At 46.3% G+C, this 27936-nt stretch overlaps 1 protein-coding gene and 1 pseudogene across 2 annotated transcripts in view; both read right to left on the reverse strand.

Moving 5' to 3' along the window:
* LOC125962115 (ATP synthase subunit g, mitochondrial-like) overlaps positions 1 to 19445 on the reverse strand; it is a 35044-nt pseudogene extending 15599 nt beyond the window's left edge.
* Positions 19446 to 19549: 104 nt separating this feature from the next.
* Positions 19550 to 27936, reverse strand: part of GRB2 (growth factor receptor bound protein 2) — a 70717-nt gene continuing 62330 nt past the window's right edge. For both annotated transcript variants that reach the window (XM_004275473.4, XM_012535151.3), the window contains exons 4-6: positions 25563 to 25685; positions 22414 to 22582; positions 19550 to 21659 (exon numbers count right to left, since the gene is read on the reverse strand). In XM_004275473.4, the coding sequence (XP_004275521.1) occupies positions 21474 to 21659; positions 22414 to 22582; positions 25563 to 25685 (478 nt within the window). In that variant the 3' untranslated portion in view covers positions 19550 to 21473. The remainder of the gene's footprint in view (positions 21660 to 22413; positions 22583 to 25562; positions 25686 to 27936) is intronic.

The following is a 27936-nucleotide window of genomic DNA, read 5'->3' on the forward strand; positions in this document are numbered from 1 at the left end:
TCAGTGGCGTGTGCCTTGGATCAGATTGCTGGCGGGCGGAAGTTTAGGGCGCGCTGAACGTGACCCTCTTTCCTCAAAACTTTCATAGTTCCAGTACCCGGATCACCTAAACTTGGAAAAGATGGCGGGAAGTTTAGCAAAATCCTGGAGGGCGTGGGGGAAAGAATAGATGAATTTTTAAGACCAGAACGACGACGGCAAAAATACAGAGGTTTTGTTTCCCCTTAGGGTTTATTACGCATAACTCTCATTATAAGATAAATTAAAAATATATAGACACTTTACAGAAAATGTAGAAATGAAGGGGGAAATGACTCATCCTACCGCTCTCACGCAAGTAGTAATCAGCGTTTTGCAGGACAGTCTTCCCGATTTTTAAACTGCATTTTTCATATTACTGCAATCATTTTGACGCACAATTTAAAAACATTTTATTAGGCTTCCCTGGTGGCGCAGTGGTTGAGAGTCTGCCTGCCGATGCAGGGGACACGGATTCGTGCCCCGGTCCGCGAAGATCCCACATGCCGCGGAGCGGCGGGACCCGTGAGCCATGGCCACTGAGCCTGTGCGTCCGGAGCCTGTGCTCCGCAGCGGGAGAGGCCACAACAGTGAGAGGCCCGCGTACCGCAAAAAAAAAACATTTTTATTGAACATTTTAAAAACGTTTCAGGGACTTCTCTGGCAGTCCAGTGGTTAAGACTCCGTACGTCTACTTCAAGGGACGTGGGTTTGGTCCCTGGTTGGGGAACTAAGATCCATGTGATGCGGCACATAAATAAGTAAAGAAGTAAATAAATAAATAAAACGTTTCATACTATACAAAAGTAGAGAGAATAGCCTGATGAACCACCGTATAGTCATTACTCAACTTCAACAATTAACCAACTCCTGGTCAGTCTTGTTTTTCTCCATACCCGCACCTAAGTGGCACTGTTACTGAGTCCAAGCTCATCCTGGTCCTGCTTGCCACAGGACAGGCCAATAAATTGAGAGAACAGTTGTTGGGGCAAAGAATAGCAACTTTATTAGGAAAGCCAGCAGACTGAGGAGTTGGTGGACTCGTGTCCCAAAGAACAATCTTGCCTCAGTTAGAATTCAGGCTTCTTTTATACTAAAAGGGGAGGGGGTAAAGTCAAACATTCCTGGTTCCAGTCAGCCTCCAGAGGGGATGTGTTGATTTCTTCCTTCCTGTAGTCATTCACAGGTGGGCCTGGTCAGGATGTTTCCTGTGAGCTAAACAAAGGTATTTTAGCTTAAAGCTTATTACCTGGGAGGCAGGGTTCCCAGAGGTGGGCCATTATGTACAATTTAAGCTTATAGGCAACATCTCTTTAGTGATTAACTTGTAGCAAAAGCAATAGAATATAAAGGTTAAAGTGAAAGAAACAGATCTAATATGGAGTCAGATTTGTTCTTCCCTATTACAGCACCCCCCCAACATTATTTTGAAATAAATACCAGACGTGATTTCACCAGTAAGCATTTCACAGTGTATTTTTATTTATTTATTTATTTGTTTTGCAGTACGCAGGCCTCTCACTGTTGTGGCCTCTCCCGTTGCAGAGCACAGGCTCCGGACACGCAGGCTCAGCAGCCATGGCTCACAGGCCCAGCCGCTCCGCGGCATGTGGGATCTTCGCGGACCGGGGCACGAACCTGTGTCCCCTGCATCGGCAGCGGACTCCCAAACACTGCGCCACCAGGGAAGCCCCACAGTGTATTTTTAAAAGACAAGCATTCCCCTTTTAAAACATATCCCCCAGACTATCACCCACCTCCAAAACAATAATTTCCTAATATTATCAAGTATCAAATTAGTGTTTACATTTACCTGATTGACCTATAAATGTCATTTTTCAAATACAGTTTGTCTGAATTGAGATCCAGACCATACATTGCAACTGGTTAATATATCTCTTAAGTCTTTAAAAAAAAAAAAAGCTATGGTTTCCCTCTTCCTCTCTTTTTTGCTTGCAATTTCTTTCATTTCCTTTTTGTTTCATTTTTTTAAAATTTATTTATTTTATCTTTGGCGTTTGGTCTTTGTTGCTGCGTGCGGGCTTTCTCTAGTTACAGAAAGTGGGGGCTTCTCTTGTTGCGGACCACGGGCTCTAGGAGCTCGGGCTTCAGTAGTTGTGGCACACAGGCGTAGTTGTTCCGTGGCATGTGGGAATCTTCTCGGACTAGGGATCGAACCCGTGTCCCCTGCACTGGCAGGCAGATTCTTAACCACTGTGCCACCAAGGAAGTCCCTGGTTTCGTTTCTTTTTCTTTCTTTCTCTCTTTATTTGTTTTTTTAGAAACTAGGTGGTTTGTCCTGTAGAGTTTTCTCCAGTCTGGATGGATCTTGCTGGTGGCCTCCTCGTGGTGTTTTAACATCTTCCTCCGCCTCTTGTGTTCTCTACATATTGGTTAGTTAGATCTAAAAGGTTTGATCAGATCAGGTTTGATTTTTTTTTTTACAAGACTGATTGTCTATTATTGTGTATTTCCATGAGGAGAATTATTATTCCTACTTGTCTCTCATTTTTTGATGTTTGCAGCCATTGATCATTGCATTGCTTAGGGGTTATAAATGGTGATATCATTTCGGCATTTATTAGCTGGAAGACAGATGAAGAGGAATATCGCCTCATTGGCTAATTGATTACATGAGGTACACTTAGTACAAAAAAGTCAGGTTACATACCTGATTCTTTACCTTTAGCAGTTTTCAAAATAATTAATTGATTTCCTAGTATCTTCCACAGGATATTGATCAATGAGGTTTTTTATTATTACCATTATGAACACATATTTTATATCTATCATTATGAACACATGGATTTGTATCTATCATTATGAACATTATATTTGTTCTTTTTCAATCCACTGTAATTATTATCCCGATTTGATACTCATATTTTTCCATCGTTGGCCAACAGGTTGGCACCCGAATCCTTTAAACAAAATGACTAGTTTCCTTGTTTTCTGGTATGACAAAGTGTTCTAGGCTCATCACAACTTTCCACACAGCTTTATTGAGGTGTAACTGACATACAGTTGACTACATATTTCCAAAGTGAACAATTTTATGTGTGAACAAGATAGTGAACATATACATCCATGACCTTAAAGGATTCCTCATGCCCCTTTACTATCCCTCCCTCTTGCCCTCTCTTCTCCCTCCCTCTTCCCCAAGCAGTCTCTGATCTGCTTTCTGTCATAATGGGTTAGTTTGCATTTTATAGAATTTTATATGAATGGAATCAAACATGACATTCTTTTTCTCTGGCTTCTTTCCCTCAGCATAATTATCTTGAGATTCATCCACGTTGAATGTATTATTAATTGATCCCGTTTCATTGCTGAGTAATATTCTATTGTACAGATATACAATAATTTTTTAATCTATTCACCTGTTGAGGGACATTCGGGCTGCTTCCAGTTTTGGGCTGTTATAAATAAAGTTGCTATTGATAGGGATAGAGGAGGATAAATAAATACTTATTTTAGAAATCCCACTAGGGGATTAAAGACAGAAAGGGAATTTTAAGGGAGTTTGGGAGACTGTTGTAAGCGAATAACTAACTACTCAAGAAAAGAATTCAGCAACCTAGCAACAATCTACTCTACCTTGAAGGAAGACCAGGTGCATTCAAGCCCCAGGCACACTCAAGCCACAAGTCCTGATAGTTAAAACACAAGACAATAGATATGGGGTCTACATCTTGTTACATGAAGTCAGGGAATTAACGGTCCTTGAAGAGTAGCATTTCTGCATATAGTCAAGACAAGAATAGAGGAGAAAGGGGAAAGAAACTAGGTGAAAGAGGACATGATACCAAAACCTGAGATGAATGACCATATTTTAGTATATGTTACCACCCTTTTGCTAATATACATATGATTTCAATAGAGCCATGACAGTCCTGGTTAGACCATATAGGGTTAAAGGAGGAACTAATGATGTACCCAGAATGAGGAAGAAGTTGGTCTTCTCCCCCCCACACTTTTTCTTTGATTATAAAAATGTAGCCCAGTTTGTTCTGGGGGCTGTGCTCCCTGGTCTGCCTGCTTGTATCTCTCACAAGCATCCTATGCTAATAAACTCACTCTTGCCTGCCACTTCACCTCTCGCCTCTCGCTGCATTCTTTTTGCACTGAGACCAAAGAACCTGAGCTTCAGTTAAGTCCTGAGACCAGGTGTGCAGTTTCAATTAAAAGACAGTGGGTTTGGGACTTCCCTGGTGGTGCAGTGGTTAAGAATCTGCCTGCCAATGCAGGGCACACGGGTTCGAGCACTGGTCGGGGAAGATCCCACATGCCACGGAGCAGATGAGCCCACGCGCTGCAACTACTGAAGCCCGCGTGCCTAGAGTCCGTACTCCACAACAAGAGAAGCCACCAAAATGAGAAGACTGCACACCGCAACGAAGAGTAGCCCCCGCTCACCGCAACTAGAGAAAGCCTGCACGCAGCAATGAAGACCCAACGCAGCCATAAATAAATAAATAGATAGATAGATAAATAAATAAATAAATTCATATTAAAAAAAAGACAGTGGGTTCAAGTCCACTCCTAAGTCAGGGATTGTGGATTGAAGTCCCAATCTGAGGTGTGACTGGGTTTCAGTTCCATCCAAAGGAGTGCAGTTTCACTACAAATATTCATATATGTCTTTGTACGGACATCTGTGTTAATTTCTCTTGGGTACAGACCTAGGAGTGGAATATCTGGTGTATATAGTCAGTGTACATTTAACTTTTTAAGATACTGCCAAACTGTTTTCCAAAGTGGTTGTACTACTGTACTTCCCCACCAGCAGTGTGACCGTTCTAGTTCCTCCACATCCTTGGTAAGGTAATTTTTAATAAATTTAGCCATTTTAATAAATACATAGTGGTATTTCATTATGGTTTTAACTTGCATGTCCTTGATGACTAACGTTGAGTGTCTTTTCAAGTGCTTATTTGCTATCCATTTATCTTCTCAGTGAAGTATCTGTTCAAATATTTTGCCCAGTTTTAATATTGATTTACTTTTTTGGCTGTGCCAGGTCTTAGTGGCGGCATGTGGGATCTATAGTTGCGGCATGCGGACTTTCAGTTGCGACACTGGACTTCTTCTTAGTTGTGGCATGCATGCAGGATTTAGTTCCCCGACGAGGGATCGAACCCAGGCACCCTGCATTGGGAGCATGGAGTCTTACCCACTGGACTACCAGCGAAGTCCCTTGCTCATTTTTAACTGGATTGTTTTGTTTCTTATTATTGAGTTTTGAGGGTTCTTTATATTTTCTGGATATCAGTCCCCTATCATTACATCTGGGGTCTTTCGAAGAGCAGAAGGGTTTTTTTTGGCTGTGCTGTGCAGCTTGTGGGATCTTAGTTCCCCGACCAGGGATCAAACCTGGGCCCTGGCAGTGAAAGTGCCAAGTCCTAACCACTGGACCACGAAAGAATTCCCCAGAAGTTCTTAATTTTAATGCAGTCCAATTTATTGACTTTTTCCCCTTTATGGATGTTTTTGGTATCATACCTAAGAATTCCTTGCCTATCCAAAGGATTTGAACTTTTCTTCTATATTTTCCACTAGAACATTTAAAAAATAAATTTATGTATTTATTTTTGGCTGTGTTGGGTCTTTGCTGCTGCATTGTGGGCTTTTCTCTAGTTGTGGCGAGCGGGGGCTACTCTTCGTTGCGGTGCACGGGTTTCTCATTGCAGTGGCTTCTCTTTTTGTGGAGCACGGGCTCTAGGTGCGTAGACTTCAGAGTTTGTGGCACGTGGGCTCAGTAGTTCATATTAAAATGGCTCGCTGGCTCCACAGTTGTGGCACATGGGCTTAGCTGCTCTGCGGCATGTGGGATCTTCCTGGATCAGGGCTTAGAACCCATGTGCCCTGCATTGGCAGGTGGATTCTTAACCACTGCGCCACCAGGGAAGTCCTCCAATAGAAACTTTATAGTTTTAGGTTTTACATCTAGGTCTCTGATGCATTTGGGGTTAGCTTTGGTGTACAGTGTGTGATACGGAATGACCTCCTCCCCTCCCAACTCCTCCTCCTTCATTTGCATATTTAATTGTTCCAACACCTGCAACACTGTTTCTGTTGAAAAGCCTATTTTTTTCCCACTGAATTGCCTTTTGCACCTTTGCTGAAAATCAGTTGTTCATAGGTACACAAAATTTTCACTTTTTTTTCCACTCAACATTAGTGTACAGCACTGTCCACATGAGGATAAAATATTAAGGTGGCCCACAGTAGGCAGAACCTGGTACAGAAATCTGACTTCCTGTTCTTGAAAATGTTCCCCACTGTGTCCTCAGGGTCATCTTTGTCATCACTCACTTCCTCTGTCTCCTTGCTTAGAGCTTGCTTTATTTCCTCATGAAACCCCAGCCTCTGTGTTATATCTTCATTTTCCAGCAGTTTTGTGGAGTGATCACTAACTTCTCTCCAGATGAGCTCTTTGGCTATTGAGATCTTTGGTTCTATTTTGTTCTCCTGGACTACAGCAAGCCCACATTTTAGAATAGGCTTCCCAATGGTCATTCAGCAGATAAGCCAGCAGGACTTTTGGTTACAGGCAACCACAGACCATCAGAACTAAAAAGACTCATAGCCAGGGTCCAGGGCCCCAAGGGGCTAGGCGATGCGCTGAAGGTCTTCCAAGGTCAGATGGCAAATTGGTGGTCAAGCTGAGGTGAGATTAGTGGCAGGTGCCAGTTTTCTTGGGCTTACACCCCAGTTCTAGTTTTTGCATATTGGAAATCTGGTCATTTCATTTGAAGTTAAATATACTAAAGAAATCAAATCATGTGGAAAGAGAAACCGGAAAATAATGGTTCCCGTCAGCTTGGGGAAGTGAATCCTTCTGTGACCTCATCAACATTTACCCCAAATAGACTATGAAAAGTTCCTTTGGACTTCCCCCACCTCCTCGGAGGAAGTAAACACCTCCTTGGGCTTGACCGAGTTGGTATTTATCAGCTGTCTAAGCGGATGATCTTTCCCATCAGAGGAGAAAGAATCTCTTACTGCCTGAGTGGCTGGCTGGCCATGCCATCCGAAAGAGGCCTGAGAGCCAGAAGGTGACTTGCCGTGGCTCTTCGGCAAGGCATTCTTTTCTCTGGGCTGCAGTTTCTCCATCTACAAAAATTAAGGGGTTGGACAACAGGGTGTGCAAGCCTTGCTGCCTCTGTACCTCCACAGATCTAAAAAAAAATCTGCATTTTTAGTAAGCATCTCAAGGGCTCTTAACTTCAGCTGATATAAGCATCATCTGGGACGCTTAATTAAAAATGCAGATTACCCTCTCCAGATTACACTTGTCCCGATCAAGCAGATCTGGTACATGGCCTGGGAATAAGCATTTTGATTGGTGGCCCACATTTGGGGAGACACTGAATTGGGGATACACATCTTAGCTGATCATCACGGGCCTCTCACTGTTGTGGCCTCTCCCGTTGCAGAGCACAGGCTCTGGACGCGCAGGCTCAGCGGCCATGGCTCACGGGCCCAGCCGCTCTGCGGCATGTGGGATCTTCCCAGACCGGGGCACGAACCCTTGTCCCCTGCATCGGCAGGCGGACTCCCAACAACTGCGCCACCAGGGAAGCCCTCTTCCATATCTTGATAGCTCTTTTCCTCTTAGCGCTGAATAGTAGTCCACTGTCTGGATGTATTACACAGCTTCTTTATCCGTTCACCTATTGAAGGACATCTTGGTTGCTCCCATATTTTAGCAATTATGAATAAAGCTGCTATAAATATGTGTGTGTAGGTTTTTGTGTGGACGTAAGTTTTCATTATCTGTTTACTTATTTATTTTTTAAACTGTAGGACTACAAGTTTGAGAAAATCATGAAAAACCAACGACTGTTGATGGATTCTGGAAGAAGTTCTGACAGGCTGCAGGGGCCAAAGATAGAGACAATTCTGATCCAGTTCCTTTTTTTGTCCTTTCAGATTCACTCAGCAAATGACTCAAACACCAGTAAACTAACCAAGAGAAAAAAAAAAAAAGAAAGAGGATTCACTGTCCAGTAAGTTTCAAGAGCTGATTTCTTATGCATTTCAATTTTCTTCTTTTGCTCTTCTCAGTAGAGCCAAATGTCAAGAAGCTACAGGGAGTGTCAATGTCAGCCCAAAGAGAAAAGTCTCCAAGTTTGCTGGAGGATTCTCCAGGCTTCCGGCTTCTTGGTTTTCAGCATTTGATTCTCTCTGACCAGATCATCCACCTTTGTGGTTCACAATCCCTCACCTATCACGCATTTCTGAGCTTCCTTGAGAAGGTATTTCCTGCTGTGTCTGTACGAAGCCGGTCTTCACTCACCACCAAATGCACATAAGGATGCAGCTCTAACATGAAGGTCCCATGCCAACCACAGATCACGTCTTCTTCCTCCACAACTTCTCATCCCACCAGACTCAGGAGTGACTACTTCTGGGAACCTCAAATCTGAATGTAAAGTTGATAATAAAAAGATGAACAACCCGGGGCTTCCCTGGTGGCACAGTGGTTAAGAATCCTCCTGCCAACGCAGGGGACATGGGTTCGAGCCCTGGTTGGGGAAGATCCCACATGCCGCGGAGCAACTAAGCCCGTGTGCTGCAACTACTGAGCCCGCGTGCCACAGCTACTGAAGTCCGCGTGCCTAAAGCCCGTGCTCCGCAACGAGAAGCCACCACAATGAGAAGCCTGCAAAGTGCAACGAAGAGTAGCCCCCGCTCGCTGTAACTAGAGAAAGCCTGCGTGCAGCAACGAAGACCCAACACAGCCAAAAATAAAAATAAACAAAATAAATTAATTTAAAAATAAAAAAAAGATTAACAACCCAGTAAACAAATTAGGTAAGAGATTTGAACAGACATTTTACAAAGAAAGATACAAATGGGCAATAAGCAATTGAAAAAGCATTCGACATCATTAGTCACAGGAAGTGCAAATTAAATCACGATGAGATACCACCACCCACCCACCAGAATGGTTAAAATTAAAAAGACTGACAACACCAAATTTTAGCAGAGCTGTGGAGCAACTGGAAATCTCAGACATTGCCGGTAGAAGTGTAAAATGGCACAAACACCTGGAAAAAGGCCAGGCAGCTTCTTATTAACTTAAACACCTATACACCTATGACACAACAATTTCACTTCTAGGTGTTTATTTAAGAGAGATGAAAACATGTTTACAAAAAAATTTGTATAAAAATGTTCATTGCAGGGCTTCCCTGGTGGTGCACTGGTTGAGAGTCCGCCTGCCAATGCAGGGGACGCGGGTTCGTGCCCCGGTCCAGGAAGATCCCACGTGCCGCGGAGTGGCTGGGCCCGTGAGCCATGGCCGCTGAACCTGCGCGTTCAGAGCCTGTGCTCCGCAAGGGGAGAGGCCACAACAGTGAGAGGCCCGCGTACCACACATACACACACAAATGTTCTTTGCAGCCAAAACTGGAAATATTGATGGTTTAGATATTCATCAACAGAGCACTATATGATGTAGGCTATCTACACAATGGACTACTATTCAATGACAATAAGGAAAGAACTCCTGAAACATACCGCAGCATGTCTCAGAAACATCCATGTCTTTTGCTGTGTTACATCTTGCTCCGTTCATCCAATCCTCTGAGTGCAGCATCAAGTCACCCAGTGCGTGGAGTGGAAGAAGATAAGGTGGTAAGATGGAAACCAGAACAGCACTGACCTAATGAGAGAAAATCCACGTGCTCCTGCACTCCGCACCCCAGGTCCTGGGGCCTCAGTGGCAGCCATTCCCCTAAAATGCCATTGCCCCTTGGTCCTGTGGTCATGTTTGCTCCTTCTAGAATTCAACCTGCAGGAACCCGTGTGCTGTGCTGTCTCCGTGTGTGTGTCTATGTGTGTGTGTATAATATAAAATTTGCCAATTCAACGATTTTTTTTTTTGGCCGTGTTGTGCGACATGCGGGATCTTAGTTCCCCAACCAGGGAACAAACCCGTGCCCCCTGCAGTGGAAGCGCGGAGTCCTAACTACTGGACTGCCAGGGAAGTCCCCAATTCAACCTTTTTTTTTTTTTTTAATTTTTAAATTTTATTTTATTTATTTATTTTTACAGCAGGTTCTTATTAGTCATCAATTTTATCCACATTAGTGTATACATGTCAATCCCAATCGCCCAATTCATTTTAAGTGTACAATTTAGTGGCATCAATTCCGTTTACAATGGTGTCCAATCACCACTATCACCACTATCTATTTCTAAAACTTTTCCATCACTCCAAAACAGAAACTCTGTACCCATTGAGGAATAACTCCCCATTCCCCCCTCCTCCTGGCCCCTCTAATCTACTTCCTGTCGCTATGGATATACCTATTCTAGATATTTCATATAAGTGGAACCATACAATATTCATCCTTTTGGGTCTAGTTTCTTTCACTCAGCTTAATGTTTTCAAGGTTCATTCACATCGTAGCATCGATCAGAACTTCTTTTATATGGCTGACAATATTTCATTTGCATGTATAAACCACATTTTGTTTATCCATTCATCTCTTGATGGACACTTGGGTTGTTTCCACCGTTTGGCTACTGTGAATAGTGTTGCAATGAACGCTAGTATACAAGTATCAGCTTGAATCTCTATTTTCAGTTCTTTTGGGTACATGACTAGGAGCGGAATTGTTGGGTTATACGGTAATTCTATGTTTAGCTTTTTGAGCTAAACAGACCAGTTTCCACAGCAATTTTACATTTGCACCAGCAAGCCATTAGGGTTCCAATGTCTCTACGTCCTCGTCAATACTTGTTATTTTCTGCTTTTTTGATGCCATGTGCTTTGGCATATACAATTTTCCCTTCTTTTCCCCGGCATCTCTCTGAAGCCTTTCCCGACCCATCCAAGTCTGTGGTCCCTCTTGCCTCACCTTGTCCCCATTCCTGTCCTGGGATAGATCATTGCTCAGTATCCTTCGCAGGTCTTGAGCGGAGATTGGTGTTTGATAACTTTCTTATTCATCTCTTTGTCTTCAGCACCTGGCACAAGTTCGTGTTCAAAATGTTCAGTAGATGATGTGGAGAGCAGAGATGGAAGAAACAGGACCCTACTCCGGCTCAGGGTGCAATGACCTCCCTCTCCCACGTCTGCCTTCACCCCCTGAAGGTATTTATAGACAGGGAAATGTGGAGGAGAATTAAACATGTGGGAGAGTTGAACAGAGAAGATGGTGGGGGCATCTTCTTTGGATGCCTTTCTTTGCTCACCTTTGGGGTGGGATACACCTGCTTCTGAGGTTCCTTGAATTCTGGAGAAAAAGAGATGTCAGGAAATGTGGGGACTGGCCACTTGGTAGACAGGCATGAACAACGGGGTATCAGGGTAAGATTTAGCTTCCGGGAAACTGACAGAGCCCCAAAGTAATGTACCTTAAATTCATCAAAGTCCAGTGGCTTAAATTCATCAAAGTCCTGTCCAGGTGTGGTTTGGCAGCTGCCTCCACAAACCTCCCAGGGGCATGGACTCTTCCCAGTTCACCATGACACCCTCCTATGGTGTGGTCCTCACTGTTTGACCCAAGTCAGCAGGTGGAATCCAGCCAGAGGATGAGGGAAGAATGGAAGGTGAAAGGGGTCCTGGGGAGTTTGCCTGAACTGCCACTAGAGCCTTTTACTTGAATGCTATTGGTCAGAACTTAGTCACGTGGCCACACCTAAATGCTTGAGTGGCTGAGACAAAAGGTATTTACTCTGCATAGGAAGGTACAGACTAAACACTGTGCATTCCACTCGTATAGAAGAAGAAAGAGGAAGACAGGAAGATGGCAGACGGCCTCTCCGCCACGTATGAACAGATGAAGAGAAACATGTATTGAGCGTGAACCAAACTTCTCGCATTGTGCTTGATATTTTATAGATGAGTCATTTCTCCCCAAAACCCTAGGAGGCAGACAATGTGTGACATCATATGGATACGGAAACAAGCTCAGAGGCGTTGGGTAATTTGCCCCAAGTTACACAACTAGTAGGGTGTGGAGCTAGGACTACAAACTTTGTCCTGGACTGAATGTTGGTGTTCCCCCAAATTCATATGTTGGCATCCCCCCAAATTCATATGTTGGAGTCCCACCAAGTTCATATGTTGGACTCCCCCCAAATTCATATGTTGGAGTCCCCCCAAATTCATATGTTGAAGCCCTAACCCCCAAGGTGAGAGTATTAGGAGGTGGGGCCTTTGGGCGGTAAGCAGGTTTAGATGAGGTCATGAGGGTGGGGTCCTCATGGTGGATTAGCCCCTCTATTACTAGAGCACTCTCTGTCTCTGTCTCACTTTCTCTCTCCCCTTGTGAGTACACAAGGAGGGGGCAGCCATCTCAAGCCAGGAAGGGAGTCTTCACCAAGAACCAAATCCACTGGTACCATGATCTTGGACTCCCCAAGATGTGGTGTTTTGTTACCGCAGCCTGAGCTGACTGAGACAGACTTCAGAGCGTTTCCCACTGCTTCCAGATCCCTTGGGAGTCTAAGAGCAGAAGGTGGAAGGGCGGGGGGAATGTTCAACCATCTTTTTCTTCTGTTCAGACCAGCTCATCAGGCCAGGAAAGGAAACAAGGGTTGGGAGGGAAAACAATTAGTAACTTAAAATATGCATTTTCCTCCTCATTTTTAAGTCTTAGGGTGAGGGGTGTAGATGGAGCGCAAGAAGGCACCCCTGGTCTGGTCCTTCCTGGTCTGCCCTCACCAGAGCTGAAAACAGGGTGACTGTTCACAGGATAGGTGAGGCTCTAAGGGCTTGGGCAAGACCCTCATTACTGCTTCTAGGCACCCGTTCTCCCATCCATCCCATCAAAGGAGGAGGATGGGCCAGAGCAGGGCTCCTCATGCATTAGAATCCTTGTGGTGCTTTGCAAAGAATATTTTTTTTCCTTCACATGGGTATTTCCCACTTTCTCTCTTCCATGAGGTTCCAGAACCAGCTATTATAGCCAATGAGCTTTCTTTATATCTTTTTAATTTTTAAAATTTTATTGTGGTAAGAACACAGCACGAGGGGACCTCCCTGGTGGCACAGTGGTTGGGAATCTGCCTGCCAATGCAGGGGACACAGGTTCGAGCCCTGGTCCGGGAAGATCCTCCACATGCCGCGGAGCAACTAAGCCCATGTGCCACAACTACTGAGCCTGCGAGCCACAACTACTGAGCACACGTGCCACAACTACTGAAGCCCACCAGCCTAGAGCCTGCGCCCGCAACAAGAGAAGCCACCGCAATGAGAAGCCCACACACCATAATGAAGAGTAGCCCCTGCTCCCTGCAACTAGAGAAAGCCCGCACGCAGCAACGAAGACCCAACACAGCCAAAAATTAACTAATTAATTAATTTAAAAAATAATAAAATAAATTAAAAAGAACACAGCATGAGAGCTACCCTCTGAAGTTTTTATGTATACATTATACACATAAAATGTACTAAGCAGACCTTTAGGACTTACTCATCTTGCTGAACTGAAATCTTCTGCCTGTTGATCAGTAACTCATTTCCCCCTCCCCCAGCCCCTGGTGACCACGATTCCACTCTTCGATTCTATGCATTTGACTACTTTAGATAACTCATATAAGTGGAATCATCCTTCCGGAACTGGCTTATTTCACTAAAGCATAATGTCTTCAGTGTTAATCCATGTTGTTGCATGTTGCAGAATTTCCTTCTTTTTAAGGCTGAACAGTCTTCTTGTGTGTGTTTGTGTATCCTGTCTTCTTTATCCATTCATCTGTTGATGGACATGTGGGTTGTTTGTACATCTTGGCTATTGTGAATAGTGCTGCAATCAACATAGGAATGTTAATATCTCTCCGAGATTCTGATTTCAGTTATTTTGAATAAATACCCCGACTGGGACGGCTGGATCACAGGGTTCTACTTTTAATGTTTTTTTTTGACACACTGTCTCATTTTATTCAAATACCAGTCTGCTCACACATGGTCCAAGAACACCCAAATAATAAAACAGATATAATCACATGTTAAAGATTGGTCTTCAAACATCATAGCCAATGATGCCACGCTTGTCTATGATCTTGCCAACATAAAACCACCACCACACACCTCAGTGGCCACCAAACCATTGAGCAGAGCTTCCTTAACTGTGAGCTGTTGGAAGCTACCAGTTTGAGCACTACTGACAAATTTTTTTCAAGCTCTGAATAGCTGTAGGGAACCCAACAAGGTTGGAGGAAGCAGCTCAACCTTGGCATAGTGGCAAAATGTGGCCAATCAAGGCTTTGAGAAAGTCACAGCAGCATTGACCAGTGCCGGGACCTTCTCTGCGCGGTTACGGACAAACTGGGCCATGGTTCTAGGACGGAAAGTCCATCGTCCTGACTGGCCGGCTGAATGTCACTGCCAGGAAGGCTATTTTTAATTTCTTGAGGAACCTACGTACTGTTTCCCACAGCAGCTGCACCAATTTATATTCCCACCGACATGCACAAAGTCCACAACTACTGAGCCTGCGTTCTAGAGCCTGCGAGCCACAACAACTGAGCCCACGTGCCACAACTACTGAAGGCCGCGTGCCTAGAGCCCGTGCTCCACAACAAGAGAAGCCACTGCAGTGAGAAGCCCGCGCACCACAATGAAGAGTAGCCCCCGCTCGCTGCAACTAGAGAAAGCCTGCGTGCAGCAACAAAGACCCAATGCAACCGAAATTTATAAATAAATAAATTTTAAAAAATGCCAATTCTTCCGAAGGTAGTTTATAAATCTAACATGATCCAAATAAAAACACTCAGAGGCATTTTTTTTTTTCTCGAACTAGACAAGCTGATTCTAAAGTTTACGTTGAAAACATAAACAAGCAAGAAGAGCCAGGACGAGTCGAGAAGGGAGAGCGATGGGGGAGGTACAGCCCCATCAGATGTCCTAAGCTGCTGTGAAGTCTCAGGAACCACCCCCACGTGCCTAGCACGGGCCCATGGACGTAAAGTGGAGAAATAGGACCCCACCATACTGAAACTCAGTGTACAAAATGCATCCTCTCAGATCTAAGAGCTGACAATGGATAATTTGTTTTTGTTTGGCTGTACCACATGCGTGGCATGCGGGATTTCCCGAACAGGGATAGAACCCACGCCCACTGCAGTGGAGGCGCTGAGTCTTAACCGTTGGACCTCCTGGGAAGTCCCTGACAATGGATCTTTTAAGAAATACTATCTGAGCAACTGGGCAGCCATCTGGAAACAAAGAGAGATGGATCCAAGCTCTCACTGATCACCAGGACAGCCTTCAAACGGATCAAAGATTTAAATTAAAAAAAAATGAAAATATTGGATGAATTCCCTTGCCCTCAACAAGAGTCGTGGGTGGGCACAGGGCTGCCCAGGAGTAGGCTGGACTCCGAATAAATTACCAGGTGTGGGAGCTAGCACTGATTAACCCACATTATCCTGTGCAATCCCCAGATGGTTTATTGACCTCAGTTTCTTGACCGGAGGCTTAGAAAGGTAACTTGTTTAAGGTTACTGACCTGGTTACTAACTCTCAAAGCGACCCGTCCAAGGCCACCCCAGAGTCTGGAGTCCTCACCGTGGCTCCACTGCTCCCGGCTGCAGATAAGATTGACCACCACCGGCAAGCGGGTCATGGAAGCAGGGCATCGGGCTTGATGGAGGCAGGAGGGTGGGCTCACAGGACGGGTCAAGGAGTGGTCCTGTGTTCGGAGTTTGGAGACTGTGGTGGAACCAGCGTTCGTGGGGAGCAGGTCAGGAAATTGAGCAGATTCGCCTCAGATCAGAGAGAACGGTGGATGCTGGTGAAAGCCAGGGACCCTCAGAAGGGTTGGAGGCCAAAGAGTTGGAGGACTGGACCAGGCTCAGACTGTGAAAGGCCTTGAACGCCAAAATCACAATCAGTACCGGTCCCGTCACATGAAAGTTTGTAAGACATCTACAGATGCAATCCCGCTGGATCCTCAGGCCAACCTGGTGACATGGGCTTGTTTTTTTTTTTTAATTAATTAATTAATTTTTGGCTGCGTTGGATCTTCATTGCTGCACGCGGGCTTTTCTCTAGTTACGGAGAGTGGGGGCTACTCTTCGTTGCGGTGTGCAGGCTTCTCATTGCGGTGGCTTCTCTTGTTGCAGAGCACGGGCTCTAGGCATGCGGGCTTCAGTAGTTGTGGCTCACAGGCTCCGTAGTTGTGGCTCATGGGCTCTAGAGCGCAGGCTCAGTGGTTGTGGCACACGGGCTTAGTTGCTCCGCGGCATGTGGGATCTTCCCGGACCAGGGCTCGAACCCGTGTCCCCTGCATTGGCGGGAGCATTCTTAACCACTGCGCCACCAGGTAAGTCCCAACATGGGCTTGTTTGAAAACAGATGAATGAAGGGAGCAGAGGTTAAGGGCCCTGCCCAAGGCCACACAGCCTGGAATAAAGCCCTGGGTCTCGTGACTCCAAGCTCACTGTCTCTGACCTTGCAGCATACCTACGGGCCAGGAGTATGCACTTTGTCCTCTCAACAACCTGGCAGCGGAGGAAGGTCTCTCAGAAGAAGAGGGAAGGCGTGCTAGGCAGTCTGGGTACAATCGGGACCTGCAGGAAAAGAGCAGGGTGGAGGTCGAGGGGCCTGGGGGAGTATGGCCACAGGGGCCGTTTCCTGGATGCCCAGCTGCCCCCGCGCTGTGCAGCCCTGGTTTGCCCCCTGCCTCTCTGGCCTCTTCCTCGTCTCCTTTGCTGCTTCCTCGTCCAGTCCCCAGGGCCCGGCCCCGAATTCTGCCCTCTTCCCTCTTTTGAGGAGAGCGGGTGAGGGCTCACCCAGGGCGAGGGCTTCAGGACCACTTCCACACCCACAACCCTGATCCCTTGCTCAGTCTTGTCTCCTGAGCTCCAGGTGATCACGTTCTGCTGCTCCAGACGTTTGCCACAGACACCAAAGGCAACTGGTCCACCCTCCCTCCCCACTGCACGCCTGCTCGCCCTCCTCCAGGGCTCCCTGTCTCAGTCGACAGCAACCTCAGGGCCCCTGCTGCTCAAGAAGGATCCGAGGGTCATCTCTACCCCTCCTTTTCCTTGACCCCCATGTCTTGCCAACCGGTCCTCCTACATATGACTCAGATCAACCAGCTTCTCTTCGCTCCCCCTGCCACCCACCTGGCTCGGCAGGACAACTGCTCACCAGGGGGTCTCTTCCGTGGCCCCCTTTCTCCACTCTTCTAGCCAAACAGCACTGTGTCTGCTCCTCTGCTTCAAACCCTCCAGGGTGTGTCTCATAAAACCTTGCACGTGAATGTCTGCAGCAGCATCGTTTACGGCAGCCAAAGCGTGGAAACAACCCCAATGCTCATCACTGTACGAACGGATAAAAAAGACAGGGTGTCTCCATACCAGGGAGTGCTATTCGGCTGTAAGAAGGAATGACGTTCTGGTACGTGTCACCCCATGGATGAGCCTTGGAAACACGATGCTGAGTGAAAGAAGCCGCCACAAAAGGCCACGTATTTATGATCTCGTTTATGCAAACAGTTCTGGACTGCCTATTCTGGACTGCCTATTCTGATAGGCAAATCCATAGAGACAGAAAGTAGACTGGTGGCGGCCAAGCGCTGGGAGGGGCTGGAGGAAGATGGCAAGTAACTGATAATGGATACATGGTTTCCACTTTTTCCATGAAAAAGTTCTAAAATTGATCGCATAACCTGTGAATATTAAACACCGCTGAATGGTCTGCTTTAAGTGGGTGACTTGTGGGACTTCCCTGGCGGTCCTGTGGTTAGGACTCCGAGCTTCCACCTCAGGGGGCACAGGTTCGATTCCTGGTCTGGGAACTAAGATCCCACACGCTGCATGCTGTGGCCAAATAAATAATGGGTGGCTTTAGGATAGTAAATTGTATCTCAGTAAAGCTATCCTTGAAAACAAAAACAAAAAATCCCAACCCTCCCAGGGTTGCCCACTTCCAGCTCCTTCTGTGGCTACATGGCCCTGCTTCATCTGGCCCCTGCCTCGGGACTTGGTTGGAGGGAGGTGCCTATAACCCGAGCCCCAGGGTAAGAAGTGTCCAAAGGAACACACATTCTGTGAGTACACAACCTCTCCTTGCTCTCCTGTGAAAAACAGATCACATCTATTTTTCTATGTCTCTCAGATCCAACCTGGAGAATTTGCATAACATGTAAATCCAGTGTCTTAGGAGTTACATCCCGCACGCGTAAATACAATTCCTCGCTCACCGTTCCTAGTTATCCAGGCACTTTGGAAAAGCCAGACGTTCTGACTTGAAGGTCACCTACTGTAAGCAGGTCAAGGGGACAAGTGTTGAGGAAAGGCAGACCACTGTGCCCATCCCCTTTCTCCTTCCATGTGTCACCTCAGCAGCTCCAGCACGGCACTGACTCAGAGCGCTGGGGAGGAGCTGTCACCACCGCCCCTCCACAATCATCCTTGAAGACGAGCTTCTGTTGCCATCTCCCAGGTCGCCAGGTGTGAAGAAGGTCGGAGGGCTGCTCTGGGAGGAGCTCAGGGAGCAGGCCGCAGGCCACTCACCCACCAGAGCTTTCAGTCGTCACAGGCAGCCGAGCCGGCCCACTACATCCCACGGTGCAGTCTCCCCAAAGGCGCTCCCACCCAGACGCCTTCCCCCGCCAGAAATGACAGACCCAGGGCTGGAGGGGGACACAGACACCAAGAAACTTGTGACCAAACTGGTAGTGCAAAAGCAGCCATTTTCCCATTAATTCTGAAGCTATTCTGAGGCCATGAGTCAAAACAGGGCAAAAAGCCTCAAGGAGGCTGACAGTCACTGCCTGAAGTTTTCACTTCAATGGCCCCTTCTGGAAACTTCTGCTGGCTTCTGCTCGGTCAGCCTGGGTGGACCCTGAGCCCAGTGGCCTCCAGCAGGGCAGCGCTGGGTCAAGCTCTGTCTCGCGGTCACTGCAGAGAAGGGGAGAAGTGGAGACTCTCTCATCCAAGCAGTGCAGCCACAAGCGAGGAAGCGTGCTGGGGCTCTGTGTAAGAACAGGATCAAGAACGTAAGTGGAAATTCCTTGGGTTTGGTTTCTTTCCTGTTCTCTCTCTAAACGAGTCTTATTTGACCTCCTGTAGCCAGCTCTATGGGTGGTGACAGGCCCAGTGTCACCCCGAGGCAGCCTGCTGGGCCAATGAGTTTGCTGTAACGAGTTGGGACACTGAGACTCCTTCAACATGGCTTATTCTGTCCTTCTGTCCTTTATTTATTTAGGTGGGAGGAGGGGACGAGAACCAAGCCAGCCGTGCTTAGTCCTTACGAGGCACTGAGACTACACCAGTTTTCAAACTGCGGCCTGTGGCTTCTGTCGGGAACACCAGGCGCTGCTGGTGCCCTCCACGCAATCTGAGGGTGGGGTCTGGCGTGTGGGACTCTGCACTGGGAACATGCTTGCAGGGATTCTGATCAACAGTGATGTGGGCATCACTCTTCCAGAGGCCCAGTGAGACCCCCATGGTCCCCAAGGAGTGAGGTGAGTTGGAAATAAGGACACAAGTGTCCTGATTCCCTGACAGAATCTTTAGGTTTTTACCTTAAGGCGAGGGGAAAAAAAGAAAAGATACAGAGTGAAGAATTCATTGTATGTTTATTATTCACAGTTAATCACTACCTACCAAATGCTACCCGCAGAGTTAAAGGATTAAGTACACAGGTCTTTTTATTTAAACACTGATTTTCTTTTAAATATATACACACAAAACTTAGTTCTGCAAGGCTTCATGATATACACCAATTCCAAAATAAAACAATCAAATGGTCCAGGTGCAGAATGCCAGAGATTCCTCATATCATCAACAAGGAGAGGAGAAGCTAGTGGACAGGGGTGATGAGAGGCGGACGCTGTGTCTGGGAGGGCAGCGCCTCCTGGGCCTCAGGCCACTCCAGGCCGAGTCCGGCTCCATAACCAGAGTCCAGGGGAGACGCCGACCGACCACTTCAGAAGCCAAAGGCCACCACCAACTCCCAGTGGCCCTGTTTTTGTTGTGGGAAGGGTGGGGAGAAGATGATCACAGGCGTGTTACCACAAGGGAGAAGAAGCCAACAGGAGACGGACAGAAAGAGCTTTGCAATGGACTCAGCCTTCCTATCGTTCCAATCTTCCTTCCAACAGTCACTGCGTCACAGATACACTTCCTTTTCAGGGGGTCGGGTGGAGCAGCTATGAACACAGCCCGCTGTGAATGGAGACATGAAAAACCACCCGGCTGCTTCCTGAATGCGGCCTGAAGCTCACCTGGGCAGCTCAGGTAGGGGACACAAAAGGTGAAAGCCCTGAACAGATACCCCTAGATTTCAGAGTAAGAAAAATGAAGGGAAAACGCTCATCCTGCCCGCACACCCCACCCCAGTGTAGGAACACGGTAGAACCTGATACAATTTAAACCTTCCTGCATTTGAAACTTGCTGGCTCCAGAGACTGGTGTCTGGGGGTGTCTGGGGCTACAGAGGGCACAGACAACACCTGAGACCGCAAGGTCAAGGACGCTGGCCCCCCTTTCAGCCAGCTCCAGTCAGATGCAGGGAGGGCTGTAACCCAGTCCCACTGTGCCCTGGGGCTCTGGCTCCCTTAACCTCCAGGGGCTATAAATATTAAAGTTGAACCTTAAAGACTCTGGCTGTGCACAGGCAGGACGCCCACACCCTCACCTCACTTGTCTCCTCTTCCCTACCCTGTCCTCCCCTCCCCCGAGGGAAAAAAATATTTACAGAGTAGGAAACAAATTGGCTGTCTTTAACTTATTTTTAAAACAAAACAAATAAAAACCACCACTCATAAGCAACCCTTGAAATAAGGCAGAAGGCACTAAGAAAAACAACATGCTCAGGAACACCATCGGAAAGGGAAACCAACGTGGAAGAGAGACACAGGTTTGGGGCCTGGCTCGCAGGAAGCCCTGAGGGGCACACTCACCCCCACGCCCATCCAACTCTGACACAACATTCTGGTGGGGACTGGGGGCTGGCAGGCAGGTTCCCACTTGCCCTCCCTCCTCCGGCAGAAGCTAAAGGGCAAGGGCCGCCCGCTCCCGGCCCGCTCCTGTGTGTGTGCATGTAAACGCAGGACACAGAAGCGGCTGTTCTTTCTGTCGTCCCGACTAAAACAGACATTTTGCATAGAGAAAATATCAGCCCACGTGGTTTCTTTTCTTTTATTATTGGCATCAGCTAGGACTATATGTGGCATTAAATGTCATGCACTGATGGACAGAAGAGGAAACAGGATGAAAAAAAGGACAAAGGAGGAGGAATAGGAGCAGTGGTGAAAATTTGTAATAAAAACTCTTTTCTTAATTTATAGGTAAGTTTTGGCATTGTTATATCCAACTCCCCCTCCCACCCCCCAGAGTTCCAACCAAAGTGAGAGGGTCACCAGGTGACCCAGCTGGGTATTCTGAGCTCCCTCACAGGCTGCTGATAGAGGCAGCTGATGGGTTTAATTCTTTTGTACGTGTTTAAAATTTTTCGCTTTCTTTAAATAATCTCTTGACTCTTAGACGTTCCGGTTCACGGGGGTGACGTAATTGCGTGGAAACATGCCGGTCTGCCCGTGGCAAGCCCCTTTCCACCAGTTGGGGTCTGAGTTATCCATGACGTGGATAAAGTCTCCCCGACGGAATCCCAGCTCTCCATCCTCTTGGGGATCAAAGTCAAAGAGGGCTTGGACGTACGTCGGTTGCTGCAGAAGAGGGGCAGGGAGAAAACACACATTGCATCCCTGATCGTGGCCAGCCCCTCGTAAGCGGACCGGTGATGGGGAAACTGATGTGTGCCAGCCTTTTCACATTTCCTGAAATAACCCCTCACTTCTCCTCCCCTCCCCACCAATTCTTACAGTTTACCCGAGGTGGGTGTCGTGCAGTCTTCACCAGTGCTCAAAACCACTTGGGTGTCCCCACCGTGGAGGCGGGTTGCACCCCAGCATCAAGCAAAGAGCAGCAGGTACTGCTTCAAGAGGAAAGAACTTCGGAAACAGCCAGTGGGGTTTTGTTTACAATCCCAGATGTGAAAATGGTTTAGTTCCTATCGCTTTATCACTTAGAAAATCCTTAAGGTTTTATACAGTGAGAAGGGTAAAAGCTTGAATAAAATAAGGTGGTAATAACCATTACATGTGAGAAGGATTTTAAGAATGAGTGTGGACTTCACTCCCTTACAGTACGATTTTCCCCAAAGTTTACTTCCAGGCAGAGTATTTGAGGGTGTGTTAAAGACCTTCTTCCAAGAGACACTAGATAACTAGCAACACAATGCTTCAGAGAAGCAGCCTCTGGAAAAGACAAAACTATTTTTTGTTTCAAACGTCAAATCTTTAACATGACTTAATAATGAACACAGAAGGTCCAAAAGGAACCTTTTAAAAAAACACCTGCTTGCCTAAAGAGCTATTCTTAATTGCTAAGAATGATCCCAATGTCTCTTACGAGGCTTACCTGTGGCACCTGCTCTATGTCCCGGAGAAATATCTGCTGGTTTCTGGAGACGGATGTAGATCTGTGATAATCTACCAGCTCATTCAAAGAATTGAACTTGACCACCCAGAGGAAATACTTTCCAGCCCCATCTCGGAGCACCTTGAAGTGCTGTACATCATTTCCAAACCTGGGGAGGGGTAGAGGATACACGTGAGAACAGGCCAGAGGGCTCTGTCCCAGCTACCCAGGGGCCACCTGCCCACCAAGGAGGTGTCCTGGAGAACTTGTGTGCTGGCCATGCCCCTCACAGGCTGGGTGCCCAGGACTGTAGCACAACTTGACTTCCTGGCTGGAGAGCACCCTGAGACCCTCCATTAGGATGACAATTACCAGTGACAACAGGAAGAATCCTCGCCAGACAGGGAAACCCTGTCAGTCTGTCTAATTCTGAAAACATTTGTAAATAAAAAGAAATGTCCTGGGCTTCCCTGGTGGCGCAGTGGTTGGGAGTCCGCCTGTCGATGCAGGGGACGCGGGTTCGTGCCCTAGTCCGGGAGGATCCCACATGCCGTGGAGCGGCTGCGCCCGTGAGCCACGGCCGCTGAGCCTGCACGTCCGGAGCCTGTGCTCCACAGCGGGAGAGGCCACAGCAGTGAGAGGCCCGCGTAACGCAAAAAAAAAAAAAAAAAAAAAAAAAAAAGTCCTAACCTATATAATGCCTCTATGTGCCCTGCACTGTGCCAAATGAAAAGCAGAACTGAAATCTTGTGTGACATTTGAAGACTACAAAAGATAAGATAGGAAATAAGGTGAGGAAAGGAGGGATTGGACAACTTCCAACAATTTTCCTATAACTGGGAAGAGTTTAAAGTCATGTTTTCTACTCAGGGATTTTAGCTCTACTTAAGGGGAAAAGATCTCAAAAGCAAAGAACATGCTGGGACAATAAATAAAAGGCCACCCCCCATAAAAGGCTTCTCTACCACCTGGTAAAAAGGCAAATGCTCTCTTTACAATGGCCCAGAAAAACAGCATGAGCCTGGCTGAGTGGGAATGGCCCACCACCGTCGTGCTGTCTGCCTAGAACATCAGCTCAAACAAGGCCCTGCCTGTCCCACTCTCTGCCGAGTCCTTGAGGTCCACATCAGCGCCCAGCCCTCAGAAGACGCTCTATGAAGATCTGTTAAATGAACGACTAAGAGTCTCTCCTCCCATCGCTGGTATTAAAGCGTAAATACTTCTTAAAACCAACCCAGCAGGTGGCAGCACTGAGCTTTAAGGAAGCCACTGAGTACAAGTGCGAAGTGCTTAGAAACAGCACTATTTCATGGGAAAAACGGTGGACGAGGAAGAAGGACATACTGAAATGGCACTTCTGGGCCCGTGGGAGCCCACTCCCACAGTGCAATGCAGGTGGCTTCTGAAAGGGGTACAGGGTCCCTAACGGTGAGCTGTTAACTACTGCAGTTTTTCCATTAGACTCAACGCCTTGAAACTCAAGACTGCACACTCTTGAACCTCCTTGGTGCAGGTGCTTGTGTTGTTAGAGGTGGTTATGACACCTGTTTCAAATTTTATTTCTAAAGCAATAAATACATGAACACTTTAAAGGTTTTATTTGATAAAACGGAAGGGTCTGGGAGGTTCCCGACAGCCAGCGCACGAGCATGGGCGGGCAGGCAGCCAGCGCATGGTCATCAGACAACCGAACCCGAACTGCCATGGGGTTTTTGGCCATCATTCAAGGATTAACTGCTTGTACTCCTTGTCCTCCACTGTTCGATTTATACTCAGGTCAGTATAAAACGTTAAGGAAAACAGAGGCGGAAACACAAGTTAATGAGAAGCATAAGGACTCTTCCACCTCAAGGTGCTCTCAGCCCACCAGGTCCTCATATGCAGGTGTTTAATCAAGCACATCAAAAAGCCACTGTTTCTAAGCATATGGGAGTAAGGGGTGCACGGGAACTCTGTACCTTCCACTCAATTTTGCTGTGAACCTAAACCTACTCTAAAAAAGAAAGTTTCAAAAAAAAAAAGCCATTGTTAAAAGAGGAAAAAAACTATTAGATCCAGTTTGATTTTTTTCATGTTGGGACTAAAACCTAACTATACTGGAAACGTATACGAAAGATACTGCAAATGTCACCTGAAACCACCTCCCACATCTTCACTGAGAAAAGAAACACAAAAAATTTATATTTAAATCTATATTAAAGAAACCCACACTTTAACTGCACATTTGGTCCTAAAATGAAACAAGATACTGAGCTGATTTTTGAAACTGAAAAATCTTTATATCATTTGTAAATGGCAAATAAATTGTTTTACAGCCTTCATTTTAAATGTATACTAAAGTGATCTGAGTTTTTAATCTAGTCACCTCTTTGTCACATAAACGATGATGTGATTTCTAAGATTCCTAGGGGAGGGTTTCCTGTGATAATATATTAACTAGAAATGGACAGAGTCAAAACACATATGGAAAAATGACAATTTGATTCAAAATCCTTACGTCACAGATGGGAAGTGATTAGCTTAGGATCCTCAAAGTTCCAATTTATATTCTCTATACCAAGGAGTTATACCAAGGTGGTATAACTCCCTGCCTTCCCCACTCCCTGCATACCAGCTCCCTTCCACATTTAAATTTACCACTGGGGAAAGCAAAAACCCCCAAACCCCTGTGGTCACCTTTTAAGTCAGTGTGAGGCCTAGTATGACACTGGTAGATTTCAGAGAGACACCTAGTCAAGGTGCACAAGGCAGCTGACCTAGTGATCAGTTGCTGTTACAGAGCTGCAGGAATCCCACAGAGGGCAGGGGTGCCCGGATAAGGGAAGAGCCGTGTGTGTGGAGAGCACTGCAGAGTGGTGGGGATTGGGGAAAACTGGCAAGTATTTGCTCTCTGAAGCTCAGCTGCTGCTCAGCAACTAAAGACAGTTTTCACATGGGAATCTAAATCCAGTGCTGCTAGAGGTCATTTTTAAGAGGAGCCAGAAATTAGGATTTTAATGTAAATTTTTCTGATTTATAAAATACTGTTTAGGCTCAACCTCTCCCAGTTTGCCACCTTTGGTGTGTGTACCCAGACACCTGGCCTCTGGCTTCACAATTTCCATCATCTGAAGACAGGATTCCAGGCAATCCAAGTAGTAAATACTTACTTGACAGAGAGGGAGAAATCCCCAGGAGCACTCTCGCTCTCTCGGATAAGAAAGGCCCCATCGTGCCGCTGTTTGCTAAGCATTTCTTCTGCCTTGGCTCTGGGGATTTTGCCAAAAAACCACCTAAGGAAGGAAGGCAAGCCAGTCAACATCTGCTTCCCCACAAAGAAACGGGATATCCAGCCTCTGAAATATGAGTAACAGAACACTCCTCGCTGAAGGAAGGGCCTCCCTCTCTACCCTCCTGTCTCCACATGCCCCATCACGCCTTGAGAGGGGGACCATCTCCCTGCAACCATCTCCTCCATTCCCCAGTGACTCAAAGGACACAATCGTGGGCCACTTTCTATACAGGAAGACACTTAAAAATGGGCCTCCTGGCCCAAAGCTCACTGGGCCCCCCACTGACTCATCAGCAAGGCAGCAGGGAAAGCCCAGGCCTATCGATTTGAGCACATGATGAACCATCTAAGGTGAGACAGGCCCTTCCTGCAGCCACTTGATAAGGCAGCAGCCTTGCTACAGTGGGATGAAGAGAAACAGGGGTAGGAAAGCTGGAAGGCCCAGAAGCTGGACAGGGCCACTTCTTGTAACAGCACAAAGGGAAGAGGTTCAGGCTGTGAGGGAGCAGCCTCTGCTCGTAGCTGTAGTTGGCACTCCTCTCAAGGCCACTCTCTGCTGTCACCGCTCAGAGTCTGGTTTTCAGGAACCATTAGGAATGCCATGCGTTACTCTGTGCAGAGGCAGCTAGTTGCAAAATTCACTTTTTCATTTGGAGTAACTTACAGATTCTTCTGCTCCCAATGCTAACTGACCTTGGTCACAAGAAAAAGTGGGTGAATTCATGGAAAAGGGTAGGAGCAGCAGGGGCTGGGGCTGACCATGAGGAAGGGGAGGAGAAATCTCTGAAACAGCTTCAAGTCACAGGCACCTCACTTCTCACAGGAAAGCCACAACTAATTAGGATAGATGACTGTGAAAACAAGGTTCTCTTTGCAACTTGTCGTTACTGTGTTATTATTTTAAAAAAAGCAACGATGCCACTTGTAACTAATAAAGACCTACCTGCTTCATCAGACTCCATACATGGTAACTAATATGCATTAAATATGCAAACTAGAATAACAAAGATACAAGGAGTCTGTTAAAGTTTTAAATCTAACATATATCTATCTTACTTATAAGCAACTGCAAGATGTCTCTGAAACAATACACTATACTAAAATTCAAACAGAAGGATGGGAGCTGCTAGGAAGGATACATTCAGAAGTTGCCATTAGTAACCTTTAAACATTCCTAAAATCCGCAGCCTTGTATCTTTCTCATTTGAAGAGAAGTAATGCCAAGCCGCTGAGGAGCTGGTACAACCTATCTTCCTGCACCTACAAAGAACTTGAGGGTAAGTCTTCCAGGGCCTGGAAGTAAGGCCACGCAGGAGAAATCATGTAGTAACACAACAGAACTATCTCCCACTAGGAAAGGACAGCTCATAGTGTTGAGATCACGTAAGTACTTTCTGTTTTCATCTGTGCTCTCTGGTTTACATTGCAGTGCCCGTGCACTCAGTAGCCATTTGGCCGAGGGGTGGCGAGAAGTTCCCCAACAGTCACATTCTTTCCTCCTAGACCCCCCCAAATCTTCCAGCAGGCAGGCATTTTCCTTTCTGCTTTCCTTTTTTAAGGTATAAGTAATGAACATAAATTAAAATAGCTTAGATGTACGTGAAGTAAAAATAAGCAAGACTCTTCCCTCAAACTCCCCAGAGGCAGCAACTGTTGGCAGTTAGATGTGTATGTTTGTGGACCTTCCCTTATGGTGCACAAATATATAGATATGGTGGCAGTATTTTCTTCCTCTCAGCTTAAAATTAACTCATTTTTATTTTCAACTTGGAAAAAAAAAACAAAACCTGTGGTGAAGCAAAGTACTCTAACTGGAATTTTTACAAAGATTTACTTCATAAAAAACACCCGTTATAAGCACCCAGATTGAAAAATGGAAAATTAGTTGGAGACCATTTTATTAAATACTTCTTTTGTACCTGCTCCCATTTTCACTAAACACACACACACTCCCTCCCCCGCTTCCTCCCTCTAGAAAAAGAGGATGTCCCACAACATAAGGGATATGACACTACGAGGAACAGCTATCACTCTCAGTTATAACATTTAATACCACCATCCTACACTTCCTTAGCATTTTATACTGTTACAACTTTAACTTCTTTTAATGGTGATATTTACGTGTGACTACATGGCTATGGTCAAACTTCTTAAAATTTTTTAAAAGATGGGTTTATACTACAATACAATTAGCAAGGGAGAAAGCTAATGGGAGGAGGCAGCTTATTTCCAATTCAAGCCTTTATTACATC

Source organism: Orcinus orca, chromosome 19 (assembly GCF_937001465.1).
Source record: "Orcinus orca chromosome 19, mOrcOrc1.1, whole genome shotgun sequence".
In the NCBI taxonomy this organism is placed as follows: domain Eukaryota; kingdom Metazoa; phylum Chordata; class Mammalia; order Artiodactyla; family Delphinidae; genus Orcinus; species Orcinus orca.